This window comes from Lepidochelys olivacea (genome assembly GCF_965140295.1).
Source record: "Lepidochelys olivacea isolate rLepOli2 genome assembly, chromosome: 1".
Taxonomy (NCBI): domain Eukaryota; kingdom Metazoa; phylum Chordata; order Testudines; family Cheloniidae; genus Lepidochelys; species Lepidochelys olivacea.
Genome location: NC_140411.1, coordinates 337754050 through 337771238, shown reverse-complemented (window position 1 = coordinate 337771238; position 17189 = coordinate 337754050). Strand labels below are relative to the sequence as shown.

The 17189-nt window shown below is 41.9% G+C and overlaps 1 protein-coding gene across 3 annotated transcripts in view; it reads right to left on the bottom strand.

Moving 5' to 3' along the window:
• Window positions 1-17189, bottom strand: part of GRM3 (glutamate metabotropic receptor 3) — a 156695-nt gene that overhangs the window by 44676 nt on the left and 94830 nt on the right. For all 3 annotated transcript variants that reach the window (XM_084643510.1, XM_084643509.1, XM_084643511.1), the window contains one exon: window positions 14257-14860. In XM_084643510.1, the coding sequence (XP_084499636.1) occupies window positions 14257-14724 (468 nt within the window). In that variant the 5' untranslated portion in view covers window positions 14725-14860. The remainder of the gene's footprint in view (window positions 1-14256; window positions 14861-17189) is intronic.

The following is a 17189-nucleotide window of genomic DNA, read 5'->3' as shown; positions in this document are numbered from 1 at the left end:
CAGGGCAGCCTCCCGCTGTATGCAGGGGGTAGTAATTCACCCCAGACTCCTCAAGTAACCCCAAAAGAATGTCACAATATGGATTTAGGAATCTAACTTTAGGTTTGAAAAAGCTGGCCTAGGTGTATGCCCTTTCTCTATCTATCTATCTATCTATCTATCTATCTATCTATCTATCTATCTATCTATCTATCTATCTATCTATCTATCTATCTATCTATCTATCCTGCTTGTTATGTGTAAATGGAAGTCTGTCATTCATCAGTCTAATGACAACCAAGACCCCAATTCCTTTCAGAGTCTTTGAGCCATTTCCATAACTGCCTTGCATTGAAATGCATATGCTTGGCAAAAATTGCCTGTTTTAAAGTAATCAGTCCCACTCTTTCATTCTGAAACAGTGTCCGTTACACACCACAGTGCAGTGAAGGTGCCGGGAGGGGCTCCTTGTCTGTAATTCTCAAGCAAGTGGAAAAAAAGAAAAATAATCATTTAACAAATGGTACCGCCAGAAGCAGTGACTTAGGCACCACTACTGAACATATGATTTTGTTTTCCCACCCAATTTCCTTGTCATTCATTAGTCGAAATGGTGGAAGGTCTAGGTTTCCCACATCTGAGCTTTTTCAGAAACCACAGGTTCAAGTATTCCTTTTACACTTTGAGCTAGATTTCCTGAGGATCAGTGAAATCTGAACATATAATATTTTGTCTGCTCTCTACGGGCAGAAAATATACCATGGCACTTTTGGCTAGAGATGGAGTTTGCTCTAATGTCTTTGGTCAAAAATGCCCCTTTTCCTTATCACCAACATGCTGTGCACTGCTAGGTTACATATAAATACGTGTATATAATTGGAAAGCATTGTGGGATACTTTGGTACGAAAGATGCTACCGTAGTGTTATTACATATAACTGCTTTACCATATGTAAGGTCACATTCAATTAACATATGAGACATCTTGTTGGATAACAACACTTTGTTCTCCTTCGACTGAGAATCTCACAGAGCTTTACAAACCTTAATGAATTTAGCCTCACAGCACTCCTGGAATGAAAGGTAGGTACTAAAAATGACATTTTACACAGGCAGGGTAAGTAACTCATCCATGACCTCACAGTGAGCCAGTGGCAGAGCCAAGGACCCAGGTGTTCTGAGAAACATGCACAGCTGCCAATATACCTTCCAAGTAGCTTGTAAACTATTTTGTTTGCAGTGTTTTCAGGGTCAAATGTAGGTCAGACTGGCCAGCAAACACATTTATCCCTCTATGCAATGATAATGCCTTAATTATTTTTCATGTTTGGCCTTTTCATGCTAATTTTCTTAATCCAGTTTTTTTTTTAAAGTGCAGAGAGGGTCATTTTAGGTAGCTAGATAATAGGGAAAATTGATTTGCAAAGGACCGATATGCATGAGAGAGTTGAAGCAGATGTTCCCTACAAAAAGGTTGCTTTTCTTTCAAAACACTTGTGAATAAATGTTGTGCTCGTGAGAGTGAGGGACTCAGTGACCCGGGTTTGTGTCAAGTCTCATAATGAGTGCAAAACTAGAGTAGGCTCTGTTCATATATCGTAGTTCTGAACTACTCTTTCTTATGCATTATTTGTGATCTGGACTGAGAACACCAACTCCTTTCACACAGGCCATCAAACAACCTTCAGCTGATAAACTTCAAGCTGTTCTAAGGTCACCAAGGGCCAAGCCAGCTCTACAAACGGGGGAGTAGTAAAGGGAAAAAAGGAAGGATGGTTCAGAAGTTAGGGCGCTGACTTAGGACACTTGGGTTCACTTCCCTACACACACACACACACAAAACACCTCCACGTTCCATGTGATCTTGTTCAAAGTTACTTCGGCTATGGCTAGGTGTGACACTGTAAAAGAAAAAAGAAAAGGAGTACTTGTGGCACCTTAGAGACTAACCAATTTATTTGAGCATAAGCTTTCGTGAGCTACAGCTCACTTCATTGGATGCAATCCGATGCATCCGATGAAGTGAGCTGTAGCTCACAAAAGCTTATGCTCAAATAAATTGGTTAGTCTCTAAGGTGCCACAAGTACTCCTTTTCTTTTTGCGCATACAGACTAACACGGCTGCTACTCTGAAACCTGTGTAAAAGAAAGGTGACCATGGTTACACTAATGGAACACCACTGTTGCACAATTGTGATAAATCTTGTACAGAATATGTCTTGTACGTATCAATAGAAAAGTTATAGTCTGCTAAATATTATCTGTTTAAATCCATGTATCAGCACTGTTGTGGAAGTTATAAATATTTGCTATTTGTTTGTTTCTCAAACCTGTTTTGTTTCTGGGTAACACCCACAAGGCAGATTTACATTTAGACTGGTCAGCCATGTGTTGATGGCGCTTTAAGGGCAATGAGCTCTTCCAGGGACCCCCTTCCGGGGTCTCTTTAGGCAGCAGGTAAGCAACGAATGCCTCATGACTCAGCAAGGCACACGTGACCCAGGACTCCATGTTTGTGCCAGTAACTTTCCATGCACGTGCACTAAGGGGTATAAATTGCAAACTATGACATCATTCGTTGTCTTCAATCCTGCTCCATTTCTCTGGACTATGATTTTCTAACAAGAGGGAAGCTTTCAACAAAGGACTGATGACGCCCAATCTTTTTGGGTGATCCAGAGAGACTTATTGCAAGCAAACAGAATGACCATCACTGCTATTATCCTGACCTACAGACTCTGAAATCAATTGTAATGTATATGATTCCTTTAACCATTTAATAAATCTCTCCTTTTCTTTTTTTAAAGTGAATGTTTAGTTGATTTACTTAAAATTGGCTGCCGTGTGGTATTTGGTGAGATTCTGAAAGTACGTATTGACTTTGGGATTGGAAGAACCTAACGTGTGGTGAATTTTGGTTTTAATAACCTTTCATCACTAAGTCCAGCTGTCTGGGTGGTAACTAGGGGCTGGAGTGCCTAGAGGTCTGTTGTGTGCTCTCTGTGAACTAGTGCAGTGATACAAGAGCTCACTTTTGTTACTGGCTTAGTGAAATCTTAGGAGAGAATAGGAGGACTTGTGGCACCTTAGAGACTAACCAGTTTATTTGAGCATGAGCTTTCGTGAGCTACAGCTCACTTCATCGGATGCATACCGTGGAAACTGCAGTAGATATTATATACACACAGAGACCAGCAGGAGAGTGAGTTTGTGTGGGGCGGGGGGTGGAGGGTGAGAAAACCTGGATTTGTGCTGGAAATGGCCCAACTTGATGATCACTTTAGATAAGCTATTACCAGCAGGACAGTGGGGTGGGAGGAGGTATTGTTTCATGATCTCTGTGTGTATATAATGTCTACTGCAGTTTCCACGGTATGCATCCGATGAAGTGAGCTGTAGCTCACGAAAGCTCATGCTCAAATAAATTGGTTAGTCTCTAAGGTGCCACAAGTACTCCTTTTCTTTTTGCGAATACAGACTCACACGGCTGCTACTCTGAAACCTGGCATTAGGAGAGAATGTACCACCAGTTTAGGGTACGTGCCCCATATTTTGGCAGTCTGGCCTGAGATTGGCACTCTTAGCTGTGTCCCATACCAGGCAGCATGACACTAAGCTACCACTGGAAGGGGTAATTTAATGTCCACATGCCAGGTCTGATCAAACCAGTGTGCTAAAGATAGAAGTGTAGCCACAGTGGCACAAGTAGTGAGAGAAGCTAGCCACCTGAGTATGTACCTAGTGTTTCCAATGGGATCTTATTCAAGGCTACAATTCTAGGTCCATCAGCATTAGTGTGGGTATGTCTGCTCAAGCTGGCATATCTGCAGTGCAGTCTGAAGCTGTGCCTCAGTTCCCCATCAGTAACCATAGGGAAAACAGTACTTCACAGGTGTGTACATTGAAGACTGTGAGACACTCAGATCCACAGTCATGGGGGCTCTACAAGTACCTAAGATAGAAAGGTTTCAGAGTAGCAGCTGTGTTAGTCCATATCCGTAAAAAGAAAAGGAGGACTTGTGGCACCTTAGAGATGAACAAATTTATTAGAGCATGAGCTTTCGTGAGCTACAGCTCACTTCATCGGATGCATACCGATGAAGTGAGCTGTAGCTCACAAAAGCTTATGCTCTAATAAATTTGTTCGTCTCTAAGGTGCCACAAGTACTTCTTTCTAAGATAGAAAGGTGGCTTAGGGTTATCTTCTCTCATATGTTTGAGTCCTGCACTGCGCACAGCTCACCTGGACTAGAGGATCTCGTCCTGAGAGCATAACTACAATACACTAATGTTGCTGTTCCAATTTAACCATTTAACTATAACTTCAGTATCAAACACTCAGAGACAGAAACTGTTTAGTTACTTAGGAGTCCCATCCTCATGTACAGAATATGAACTACTCAGAGGAATGAAGGAGCAATCAGCTGTAACTAGATCTGTATAACGTTGTTTAAGTTGCTTATATTTTCCATTCATGTATGCCATCTAACAACATTCCTGCCAATAGGGAATAATTAAGAAAAAGCAAACCCACAAACAAAGCAAAATGCCTTTATTTAGCATTTTCTTCTGCCAGAAGTCTTAGAAATTAAGCTGTAAACATCTAGCTACATATTCACTAGTGGCCATTATAGCCCTCTAGATAGGCAATGTCTTAAACAGCATTATGACATCACCTAGGAAATGTACACCAGGAATGAAGGGTCCCTTCAGAACAAACAGCCTGATTTTGATCTCATTTGTCCCATGTTTACACAATTGCCTTCAATGGAGATAGAGGTGTACCTGAAAGCAATGGAGATAGAGGTGTACCTGAAAGATAAATCAGGCCCAAATAACTTATTTTTATACAAATATCCCTAGTAATTCATACAATGAAATAAAAAGGAGGAGGAAGCCGGGAGAGAAAATATGTAATGGAGGAGCAGGATTGTCTCTAACCAGAATTTTTTGTCCCTGTGATAACACAGTGAGTCTTTGCATATGCAGCCTGCAGCCATTTAACCTCAGCCAGTGATGGTGTCAGCTCTTGTAAGCTGTCTGCACATCAACAAGAGACCTTCAAGGGAAACCTAGATGATTGTGTGAGCAATTTAGCAGGGGAGACCCTTCTCTGGGAGACAGCAGTCTGCCTCTGCCTAATGAGCACCATATCTGGAACATGATGCCGCTCTGTGGTTGTGGGCAGCAGGGACTGATTCTGGGACTTCTGGATCTTAAAGCGTGAGGCTCTCCTGCATGAGCTAAACGAATCGCTTCTGTTAGTCAGGGGTGTATCAGGCTCATCAGTCTCTGTCTGTGGCTCACTGCAGGGGGCCAGTGTGCCAGACAGAGGGTGTGTGAGTTATGCCAGGGTGGCCCTATCTTGTTCATCTCAGGTCTGGCAGAATTTGATTTTTATTCTTTTATCATTTCAACAGATAATATCAATGCTTATTTTAAGCATTTTCATTTTTTTTTATTGATTTAAATTTTCCCTGTTGTGGGAAATTAAGGAGGGGGGTCAGAAATCGGGGCAGATCAGACAGTAATGATGCAATGACAGTACACACTGAGATTCAGAAAGTTACGGCTTGATCACCATTAATACACAACTGGTAACATCATCTGTCACAATATGCAAAGTAAGTAGCTTTAAATCAAACGCTAGTAATTTCTCATGCGGTATTTGTCTTACTGTGTGTATCTGTACATTTCGATTACTATTGATGGACATATTTTTTCCTTCAGTTTGTGTTTGTATGGTGAAATTGACCCTGATTGACATTTACCAGTAAAAATTGAATCCTTCCAAGCCCACTCAAAGCGCAGGTCAAATCTTAATAGACTGATTGTCTCTTGGTTATCTCTCCTCATTCATGGAACTGCAGATCACCTGGCCTCCCATTCATGACTGCATGCACCACCTCCCTTCCATTCACAATCATATAATTCCCCTGTGACAACTGCAGCAAATGCTTATCTGGAAAAGCACTGCTAAGAAATCATTTAGGCTGTGATTTGCAAAGGAGCCAAAGATAGTTAGGCAAATCCACTGGGAGCTGGGTGTCCAACTCCCCTAGGGACCTTTGGAAATCTGATCCTTTTTAGCTTAAAAAATATATAATTTAGAAACAAGGAGGAGGAGCCAGGTGTCTAGTCAGCTGTCCGTAGGCCACAGTTTGGGAAACTGATCCCTGCATATTTAATGCTCCCATAATCATGATAGCTACGTACATAAGCAGTAGCTTGGTGTTATGGGTACTGTGCTGTTTGTGGTATTCAGGGATTACTCACTACTTTTTTCTGTGTCTGGTTCCAACTGGCTGAGCATAACAACAATAGCTTCATAGTGCCCTGCCTAGACTCTCTGTCTGGGAAGCTTAGCTCTTAAAGCTACAATCTCCAATACCATACTATTGAAAGTACTGATTTTTGGATGATCCACAGAACTGAGATCACCTGTGGTCATTAAACCTCTACGGTGCTTTTTTGTAAATTGTTAATTTCATTTTCATGGCTAAATTACAGTTTTGTAATTCTTATCATCTGTGTATCTATTCTAATTACATCCTGCCTATTTTCCAGCGGATAACAATAATCTTCATTTCCTGCCAGCCCCAACTGCTCACAGCAGCCAGACCCATTGCTGATGTGGGCTGCCACAGTCTGTATGAATCATACAATTTTAGAATCATAGAACTGGAAGGGACCTCCAGAGGTCATCTGGTCCATGCCCCTGCACTCAAGGCAGGACTAAGTATTATCATTCTAGACCATCCCTGACAGGTGTTTGTCCAACCTGTTCTTAAAAATCTCCAATGGTGGAGATTCCACAACCTCCCTAGGCAATTTATTCCAATGCTTAAACACTCTGACAGTTAGGAAGTTTTTCCAAATGTCCAACCTCAACCACCCTTGCTGCAATTTAAGCCCATTGCTTCTTGTCCTGTCCTCAGTGGTTAAGACGAACAATTTTTCTCCCTCCTCCATGTAACAACTTTTTATGTACTTCAAAACTGTTATCATGTCCCCTCTCACTCTTCTTTTCTTCAGACTAAACAAACCCAATTATTTCAACCTTCCCTCATAGGTCATGTTTTCTAGACCTTGAATCATTTTTGTTGCTCTTCTCTGGACTTTCTCCAATTTGTCCACATCTTTCCTGAAATGTGGTACCCAGAACTGGACACAATACTCCAGTTGAGGCCTAATCAGCGCAGAGTAGAGCAGAAGAATTACTTCTCATGTCTTGCTTACAATACTCCTGCTAATACATCCCAGAATGATGTTTGTTTTTTTTTGCAACAGTGTTACATTGTTGACTCATATTTAGCTTGTGATCCACTATTACCCCCAGATCCCTTTCCGCAGTACTCATTCCTAGGCCGTCATTTCCCATTTTGTATGTGTGCAACTGATTGTTCTTTCCTAAGTGGAGTACTTTGTATTTGTCCTTGTTGAATTTCATTCTATTTACTTCAGACCATTTCTCCAGTTTGTCCAGATCATTTTGAATTTTAAACCTATCCTCCAAAGCACTTGTAACGCCTCTGAGCTTGGTATCGTCCACAAACTTTATAAGTGTACTCCCTATGCCATTATCTAAATCATTGATGAAGATATTGAACAGAACCGGACCCAGAACCAATCCCTGTGGGATCCCACTCGTTATGCCCTTCCAGAATGACTGTGAATCACTGATAACTACTCTCTGGGAATGATTTTCCAACCAGTTATGCACCCACCTTATAGTAGCTCCATCTAGGTTGTATTTCCCTAGTTTGTTTATGAGAAGATCATGTGAGACAGTATGAAAAGCCTTACTAAAGTCAAGCTATACAACATCTACTGCTTCCCCCGCATCCACAAAACTTGTTATCCTGTCAAGGAAAGCTATCAGGTTGGTTTGACACAATTTGTTCTTGACAGATTCATGCTGACTGTTATTTATCACCTTATTATTTTCTAGGTGTTTGCAAACTGATTGCTTAATTATTTGCTCCATTATCTTTCCGGGTACAGAAGTTAAGCTGACTGGTCTGAAATTCCCCGGGTTGTCCTTATTTCCCTTTTTATAGATTGGCACTCTATTTGCCCTTTTCCAGTCTTCTGGAATATCTCCCGTCTTCCATGACTTTTCAAAGATAATTGGTAATGGCTCAGACATCTTCTCAGTCAGCTCCTTGAGTATTCTAGGATGCATTTATTCAGGCCCTGGTGATTTGAAGGCATCTAACTTGTCTAAGTAATTTTTAACTTGTTCTTTCCCTAGTTTAGACTCTTATCCTACCTCATTTTCACTGGCATTCACTATGTTAGATGTCCAATTGTCACCAACCTTCTTGGTGAAAACCGAAACAAAGAAGTCATTAAGCACCTCTGCCATTTCCATATTTTCTGTTATTGTCTTTCCCCCCTCATTGAGTAACGGGCCTACTTAGTCCTTGGTCTGCCTCTTGCTTCTAATGTATTTGTAGAATGTTTTCTTGTTTCCTTTTATGTCCCTAGCTAGTTTGATCTTGTTTTGTGCCTTGGCTTTTCCAATTTTGTCCCTACATACTTGTGTTATTTGTTTACATTCATCCTTTGTAATTTGACCGAGTTTCCACTTTTTAGGACTCTTTTTTGAGTTTTAGATTATTGACAATCTCCTGGCTAAGCCAGGTTGGTCTCTTGCCAGATTTCCTATCTTTCCTACGCAGTGGGATAGTTTGCTCTTGTGCCCTTAATAATGTCTCTTTGAAAAACTGTCTTCAATTGTTTTTCCCCTTAGACTTGCTTTCCATGGGATTTTACCTATCAACTCCCTGAGTTTTATAAAGTCTGCCTTCTTGAAATCCACTGTCTTTTATTTTGCTGTTCTCCCTCCTATCATTCCTTATAATCGTGAACTCTACCATTTCATGATCACTTTCACCCAATACATTCCAAGAACTTGTTGGATAATCTCTGCCCTGCTGTGTTATTTTCCCAACAGATGTCTGAGTAGTTGAAGTCCCCCATCACCACCAAGTCCTGTGCTTTGGATGATTTTGTTAGTTGTTTTAAAAAAGCCTCATCCACCTCTTCTTCCTGGTTTGGTGGTCTGTAGTAGACCCCTACCATGACATCACCCTTGTTTTTTACCCCTTTTGTCCTTACCCAGAGACTTTCAACAAGTCTGTCTCCTATTTCCATCTCAATCTCAGTCCAAGTGTATACCTTTTTAATATACAAGGCAACACCTTCTCCCTTTTTTCCCTGCCTGTCCTTCCTGAGCAAGCTGTACCCTTCTATACCAATATTCCAGTCATGCGTATTATTCCACCAAGTCTCCGTGGTGCCAACTATGTCATAGTTGTGTTTATTTACTAGCATTTCGAGTTCTTCCTGCTTATTCCCCATACTTCTCGCATTAGTATACAGACATCTAAGATACTGATTTGATTGAGCTGCCGTCTCTGCAATGCTGCCACCTTTAAAATGAGCTAGTGACCCAGCCAGGAGGCGGTGAAAGCTCTGGTTTATGGCTTTAGACCTTGGAGGAACCAATCAAGCTTCCTAGCAAAGGGGAAGTAGAAGAAGCAATTTTTTTGTCACTGACCCGTCTAGGCTGAGTGCTAAGTAGTGCTATGGGATTTTTTGCAAATGGTTCTTTGTAAATATTGAGAATCTGTAATTCATGCTGTTTTTATTGGTTACACTGGTCACATATTCTTTATGGTCTCTGATTGTATGGCTGTAGATTTTTTGTTTGTTTGCGGAGGGGATAAGTTTTCAGGCCATATGTCCGCTTTCCCCACTGTCCCTGGCAGAGCTGCGTGGTTGAAGCAATCTGTCAGTCAAGGAGAGAACACCTCCTTATCACAACTGTCTCTCTCTGAATTTCCCTCCCAGAATTATAACAGTCATTTATTCAGTAAGGGAAGACCCTGTTCCTAGGTGTGGATGTGGGGGTCTTAATAGGCTCAGTGATATGCCCCTAATCATTCTCCAAAGCCTGGTTGCTACATGTAGCAGCTGTACTGGGCCTAGCAAAAAGTTCTGCGCCCTGAGATGAGGGCAGCATAGAGAGGCTGCTCTGACATTGTTCTGCCACTAAGGAAGGGCTTAATTCAGAAATAACTTTCATGGTTGTATCCCAGGGAATGTTATGGATCTGAAACATGGAGGCATTTTCTGGTAGGACCGAGTTCTATATCGTTGTGGAAATACCTACTTTCTGATGTGGGAATGCACAGCATATAGTCCACTTAAATCGATGTCTTTATACTCCTAAGAAAGAAACCTTGGTGGTAGGGTGAATGGATCTCATTCCTACATTAAAGACAGCAGGTCGGTCCAGTTTTCAAAAGTGGATGTGAATCTAGACATACAAGTCCAGTATCTGGACACATGAATCACTACTTACGCTTGTAAATTCCTGTAAGTGCTCACCTGAGTGTCTAAACATGGCATTTGGACATGGTGTTACAGTGCCCACATACAGAGATCCGGCTCCCCTTTTCCCCCCTCCCACTTAAAACGGAACTTAACATAGACTCTTTAATGATCACTACATTAACAATATGTCCAAAAATCCTGCTGTAGATTAGCTGAGACCAGGATGACTGTCTCATTTAAACTAGAGCTAGGAACCAACCAAACCCTGATGTGAATGTCCCTGAACTTTGGAGAATCCATCTCCAAATCTGAATGAAACTCTGGGCCTGACCCCAAACCTTAAATCATGCAAATAGTCTTTACTTATGCAAGTAGTTCTATAGACAGCAATGGGAGTGCTCTCATGAGTAATGAAATATTAACCTCCTGGGCAAGGGCTTTCCAGGATCAGGCTGTGTGTGGATTGGGCTCATTGCTAATTTATACATAGCATCTGAAGACTAATTATCCCAGGTTTCATTAATGATAGTTAAGTCTGACCAAGAAAGTAAGCATTTCACATTCTCTTGTAGTTTCTGCTATCTGCAAAAAGTGTCTGTTGTATACACTGGCTCTGAGGGACATATGCTTATTTCTGGCTTACCAAAGAATTATCTTTCCTGAGTGGAAGAATAATAAAAAAAGCAGAAATCTGACAGTGGGAGCACCATGAAGTGATTGGGCAGGCAGCTGTCCAGACAGAAATCTAAGGCGGAGGTTCAGAAATACAACAGCAAATTCACAAGACACAAAAAACAGAAATGTTTTCCTGTCTGAAGGGCTCAGCATAGATTATGTTGTGGCTTTCCCAGAGAAAGTGTGGTGTGGATCTGCAGCTGCTTAATTCTTTGAGGTCAAACATGAATTGCTTAAAGTCAGACACTTCAATCCATATTTAGCAACACGGTGGGCCTGATTTTCTAAATCGGAACACCTCCGTTTCTAACTGAATCATAGAATCATAGAATATCAGGGTTGGAAGGGACCTCAGGAGGTCATCTAGTCCAACCCCCTGCTCAAAGCAGGACCAATCCCCAATTAAATCATCCCAGCCAGGGCTTTGTCAAGCCTGACCTTAAAAACTTCTAAGGAAGGAGATTCTACCACCTCCCTAGGTAACGCATTCCAGTGTTTCACCACCCTCCTAGTGAAAAAGTTTTTCCTAATATCCAACCTAAACCTCCCCCACTGCAACTTGAGACCATTACTCCTTGTCCTGTCCTCTTCTACCACTGAGAATAGTCTAGAACCATCCTCTCTGGAACCACCTCTCAGGTAGTTGAAAGCAACTATCAAATCCCCCCTCATTTTTCTCTTCTGCAGACTAAACAATCCCAGTTCCCTCAGCCTCTCCTCATAAGTCATGTGTTCCAGACCCCTAATCATTTTTGTTGTCCTTCGCTGGACTTTCTCCAATTTATCCACATCCTTCTTGTAGTGCGGGGCCCAAAACTGGACACAGTACTCCAGATGAGGCCTCACCAATGTCGAATAGAGGGGGACGATCACGTCCCTCAATCTGCTCGCTATGCCCCTACTTATACATCCCAAAATGCCATTTGCCTTGAAGTCATCGGACCTGTGAGTTCTCAGCCCCTCTGACATGCAGGCCCATCCAGTAATTAACAAGGTCTGATTTTCAAGGCGCTGAGTGCCTACAACTCCCACAGAAGCCAATGGGAGCGGCACCCCTAAAGATCAGGCCTCCTTAGTGAGATGCCTAGATATGGATTCAGGTATTTAACCTTAGGCTCCTATGTTGGAAATTCTTGACATCTGCACTCAAACTCCTTGAGCTCTTGGCTTGTCCATTCCTACTGATGTCAATGGGAGTGTCCCAAGAATCAGGAGGTGCTGCTGGGTGAACGGAAGCGATAGAGTATCAATTATTAGTAAGCTTACTGCTGTTTCATCATCCATAACCAAAGCTCAGGAAGGCTGACACAGCTGTTAGCATAATCATTGCGATGCACACTCTTTCCCGTGTGCCTCATAAAGCACAGGACCTAATCCTGCCCTCGCAGGTGCCAGAGACTGGGGGCAAAGAGGTGGAATGATGTGGGCAGGGCAGTAGGTCCTAGAGCCATCCAGATAGCACACAGCAGGATGTCCCAGGAATGCTGGCAGGACATGCACATAAGGATGTGCTTACTCTTCCTTTAGAGTTAAACTGTCGAGGCCTGTGTATTGGGCAGAGCCACCAACGGTACAGCCCAGGACTCTGGAGTCACAAGCTGCTTCCTGGTTTCTCCCCTGCTCTGGTGGGGAGGAACATGCCCTTCACCAACCCTGTATCTGGCACAGAATACATCCCCTGGCATGGCTGTCTGGTACATTGTGGGGTAGAGTCAAAGCTCAACCCACGCCTTACGTGGGAGGGGGTAGCAGCTTTCCAGAGCCTGCTCCTCCCCCCATAACTCTCCTGCATGAGCATGCCGAACAGGCCACAGTCTGGGCCAAAAAGAGGAGGCTGTATTCTCTCTTAGTGGACATTCTGAACTCATGATAACTCTGTGATGTTAGCATAGGGACCTGGCTGTCTTCCCAAGCCAGTGGAGCCTTGGTGTGCTGGCTAGGGTGACAGTCAGTCCCTCACCTTAGTGCTAGTTGAAGTTAGCACTAGTTGAAATCCTGTCCTGTTTCTGCAAGGGGCAGATGAAGGTCCCTATGACTTCTTTCTCCACCAGTAGCACAGGGCAGGATTTTGTCCTGTTTGATACTGATATAATACAGTGTGTAGCACCTTACTGACAGGTTGTCCCTTCTGTTTAGATGGGACTGTTTGAGGAGTAAAACACTGCTCCTTTGTGAATAAGGGGGGTAGATTTTGGTTCAGCAGAGAAGAACTGAAAATAGATCAGCCTTCCCCAAAGATGCACGAGGATTTTTATAGTGATGGGAATTGCATTCTGAGGCAAGAGATGAACGTTTTGGAAGAAGCTTGGAAGTCTCAGCACCCTGACACTGTGGCAATGGGTGCGGTAGACATACTAGATAGGTAGAGGAGCAGGCAGAATCTCTGTAAAAAAATGGAGGAAAATATCTGTTCTTTGCATTCACTTGATGTACAAAACAAAAAGTCAGGGTCTCTTCTCTAATTAAGCTAAAACCTAATCAGCTGTAGTCAGACTTCTTATAGCACTTAGCCTTATAGGCACCTCTTCAGACACCTTCCCCATTCATACACAGCAGAGAGTTAAACACATTCTTATCACGAACAATACAAAGACATAAAGAAATCACAGCAAATTTAGAACCCATTAAAATTGTGGCTTCTAGATACAAGATCTCATCCAATGAGCATTGAAGACAGTAGAAAAACTTCTGTTGGCTTAAGTCGGTTTTAGATCAGGCCCTTAATGCAAAACTCTAATGTCTGGAGGTCAAGTTCCCTTTGGTTCTGGTGTAATGCAAGTTTTGGGCTGTTACATGATATTTTATTTTATTTTATTCTTTGGTCGGCCTAGGGCAAGAATTACTTTAAAAATCATCTTTACTATTTGCACGACAAAGGCTTCCATTTACTCAGAAATATTTATGGTGGTGTTAAATTTCCGTGTGAAAACAATGGTGTGAATTGAGATTTTAAAAAAATCTTGATATTCAAAAAAGTTCTGGGAAAGTCAAAGCTTACAATATATTATCTAATTTTTTCAAAATCACAAAGTCCCACAGGTTCTACTATCACTAAAGGAAATGTCCAGCCTACCCATATTTAAGTTTTAGCAGATTTTTTTTTTAAATCAATTTGGTTTAGGTTCATCCTTGGTGTAAATTCATTGGCTCTAGGAACAAATTTGACCCATGATCTGTACCGTATTTAGTAGGTTTTTCTTTCAGGGAAGCTCAAGATGAATAGTTCTCTCCGGAGGGTGTACGTTTTGAAATGTCTTACCTGTATGGAGACACTGCTGTAAGAACCACCTATGACACCTGCAATGAGTAATGGAATGTTTTCTTGAATGGCGTAAGATCCATCGGGACACATATACTCCGCTTCATCCACTTTCGTCAAAGATGCTCTGACAAACTCCAGAGACTGTTCTAAAGCATATGTATCCCTCGAACATGTGTCCAAAATATGAACTCCAAGCTTAATTCCTGGGAGCAAGTAATTGTCTCTGTTGATTTCATCAATGGCAAACAACATAGCCTCCAAGCGCTGGATGCCTCGGTCTTCATTGATTCTCCCACATTCTTCTGTCCCGGTGCCTTTTTCATTAATTGGGAATAAACCACCTAAGACTAAGTCTCCTTCTATCTTAATTTCCTTTCTTAAAAAGTTATGGTCACTTAGGGAAAGGAAAACTCCCTTGGAGAGCAAAGCCAGGGCAAGCACCTGCAGCCTGGTGAACATCTTCATTGGTCCTGTTTTGGCAGCTTTAAGAAGCCTGGGCAGAAGTAGATGTGCCCCTTAGTCCTCTTGACCCATTGCTAAATGTGAAGTGCTGTCCCACAAGCAAGGGACGAACAAGCCAACAAGACTTTCCATCAAGCCCCTAAATAGACAAAAGGAATTAGGAAAGGCAAAAGGAGACATCAGTTATTATGTTCTTTTCATCAATAAAACATTCAGAGCAGTGTTAAAAGGACATGGTTTGGGAAAATGGAAAGCTCCGGCAATGAGAAATAAGATCAGCTTACATGTGCATAGTGCCTTTCATCCCAAAGGATCCATAATTGCTTCACAAGCTGAACAAATTTTACACAGCAACTATACACAAAGTTCCATAGAAAAACAACCAACTCTGGGGTGAAACAAGCCAAATGTGGAATGTTGCTGAGTGCTGTTAAGCAACAAGTTAGGACAGGAGATGAAGAATAAATAAAGCAGATTCCCCTCATATCTAGCTCTCTCTCACACTCAACGCTCTTCTGCTGTCTCCCCTACTCTGAGAGTCGTATTGCCCTTATGTTTCCTTCCACCCTCCATTCAGGCTGCAGCTCCCTCTGTGTCTCACTGCACTTGTCAGCCTCCCCTAGGTTATATCCCCCCTTCCTGGTTCAAGCTAGCTCCACCCACTGGATCCCACTTGCCCCTCCCACAGCTTCAGAATTCTCCCTTGCTGCCAGCTGGGCCTGCCGGTGCTGGGTATTTAGTTGTTGCTCTGCTCAGCAGAGGACCTTTTCTTCCAAAGTGCCAGGCTGAACTCCAGCTGCCCCACCCTCCATGGGAAGGGGAGGTACATCCCTACCACCTTCTGCCTGGCTTGAGGGAGGGAGACATTGTGGGAGGGAGGCTCTGGCTCCCCTTCCTGGGCAAGATAAACAAAGGATGGGAGAAAAGAAATATTATTAACCCAATTTTAAAGATGGGGGAACTGAGGCTCAGGGAGATTAAAAAACTTGCCCAAGGACATGCAGTGAGTCTGTGACAGAACTGGAAACTGAACCCAGATCTCGTGAATCATGGTCTAGTGCCTTAAACACCTGATCATTTGTCTTTAAAGTTAAAAACCTTGCAGGAAAATAACTCAAGGAAAAGGTAAAAGCAAAGAAGATGAGCTAGAACAGAAAGGATACGCATATTGAAGTTTGCCCAAGGCAGAAAAATGCCTAGGGCTGAACGTGCTCACTTTAATGTTAATCATAGTTCAGTGCATGGGTCAAGGGTAGAACAGACATCCAAGCATGTATATATTTGGGCTGATTCTACTCCCATTGAAGTCAATGGGCATTTTGCTGTGATTGCAGGATCAAACCTTTAGATCTCACCATGTTATGCTACAACAGTCTCATGACTATATATATATTTGCCTGTAAACTTCTTGATAGTGTCTCTTTACAGCATGGATTAATGTGGCCACCTTGAACTCCAAGTCCTTAAAAAATCAAACATGGTAATATTTAAGTAGAGCACTTTAATATTTCATTACCGTACTTACCTTTTTCTTAAAGCAAAATTTATTATGATTAGACTTGCAGGGCTGTGTATAATTTAGAAACACTTAGCATTATTTAAAACAGAGCGCTAAGAAATTTAAAGAGACAATTCAAATTTAACACTGAAAGATGGATGAACAAGCTTATTCCGATGCAGCTGTTTATCCTGGGGGAGTTTCTATATTGCTCTATCAGATTCTGGCAAAGGACAGAATTTTATTTATATTTACTCCAGCATCTTTATATCATAAGTCAGTAGCAAGCCAGCTACACATTTAAACATACTTCTTTATAGCCATAATGATGTCTATATAGCCTGAACCGCAGCCCATTTCAGCCGAGTTCTCCATTCACCGGTAAATGATATGTCAGCTGCAAACAAACAGTTTCACCCTTAACCATAGGCAATCAGCCATATGGTTTTTTAATCAATGCAGGAAAAGAACCTCTCAAGTTAACATCTATTCAGGGAAAGCTGGTAGGAATAACAAAAGAAATATATTCACAAATAATTCAACATCAAATTCAGTCAAACAAATTATTTGCCCAATATTATTCAACCATCTTCAGAGTGCTTCAGATAATGAAAAATATTTGTTTGCAAATAATTTATTGGACAAAATTGTCAGATAAATTATTGGCAGCTTATAATTCAATCAGATCTGCTTCCATAGTTCATGGTAGTAATCTGTTCTCTGGACTATAACGTGCTCTGAGATTTCCTATGCATTATCTATTCTGTGCATTTGTTTGGCCTATATCATCCTGGTATCTTAGGGCCACAACAAACATTTAATGTATTTATCTCCACAACAGCCCCATGAAGATTGTTATCCCCATTTTATAGGTGGGGAAATTGAGGCACAGAGCTTAAGGGCCAGGTTTTCAATGGCTCACTTCCTCTGCTGGGGGGCCAGATTTTGAAAAGAGCTTAGCTCCCATTTT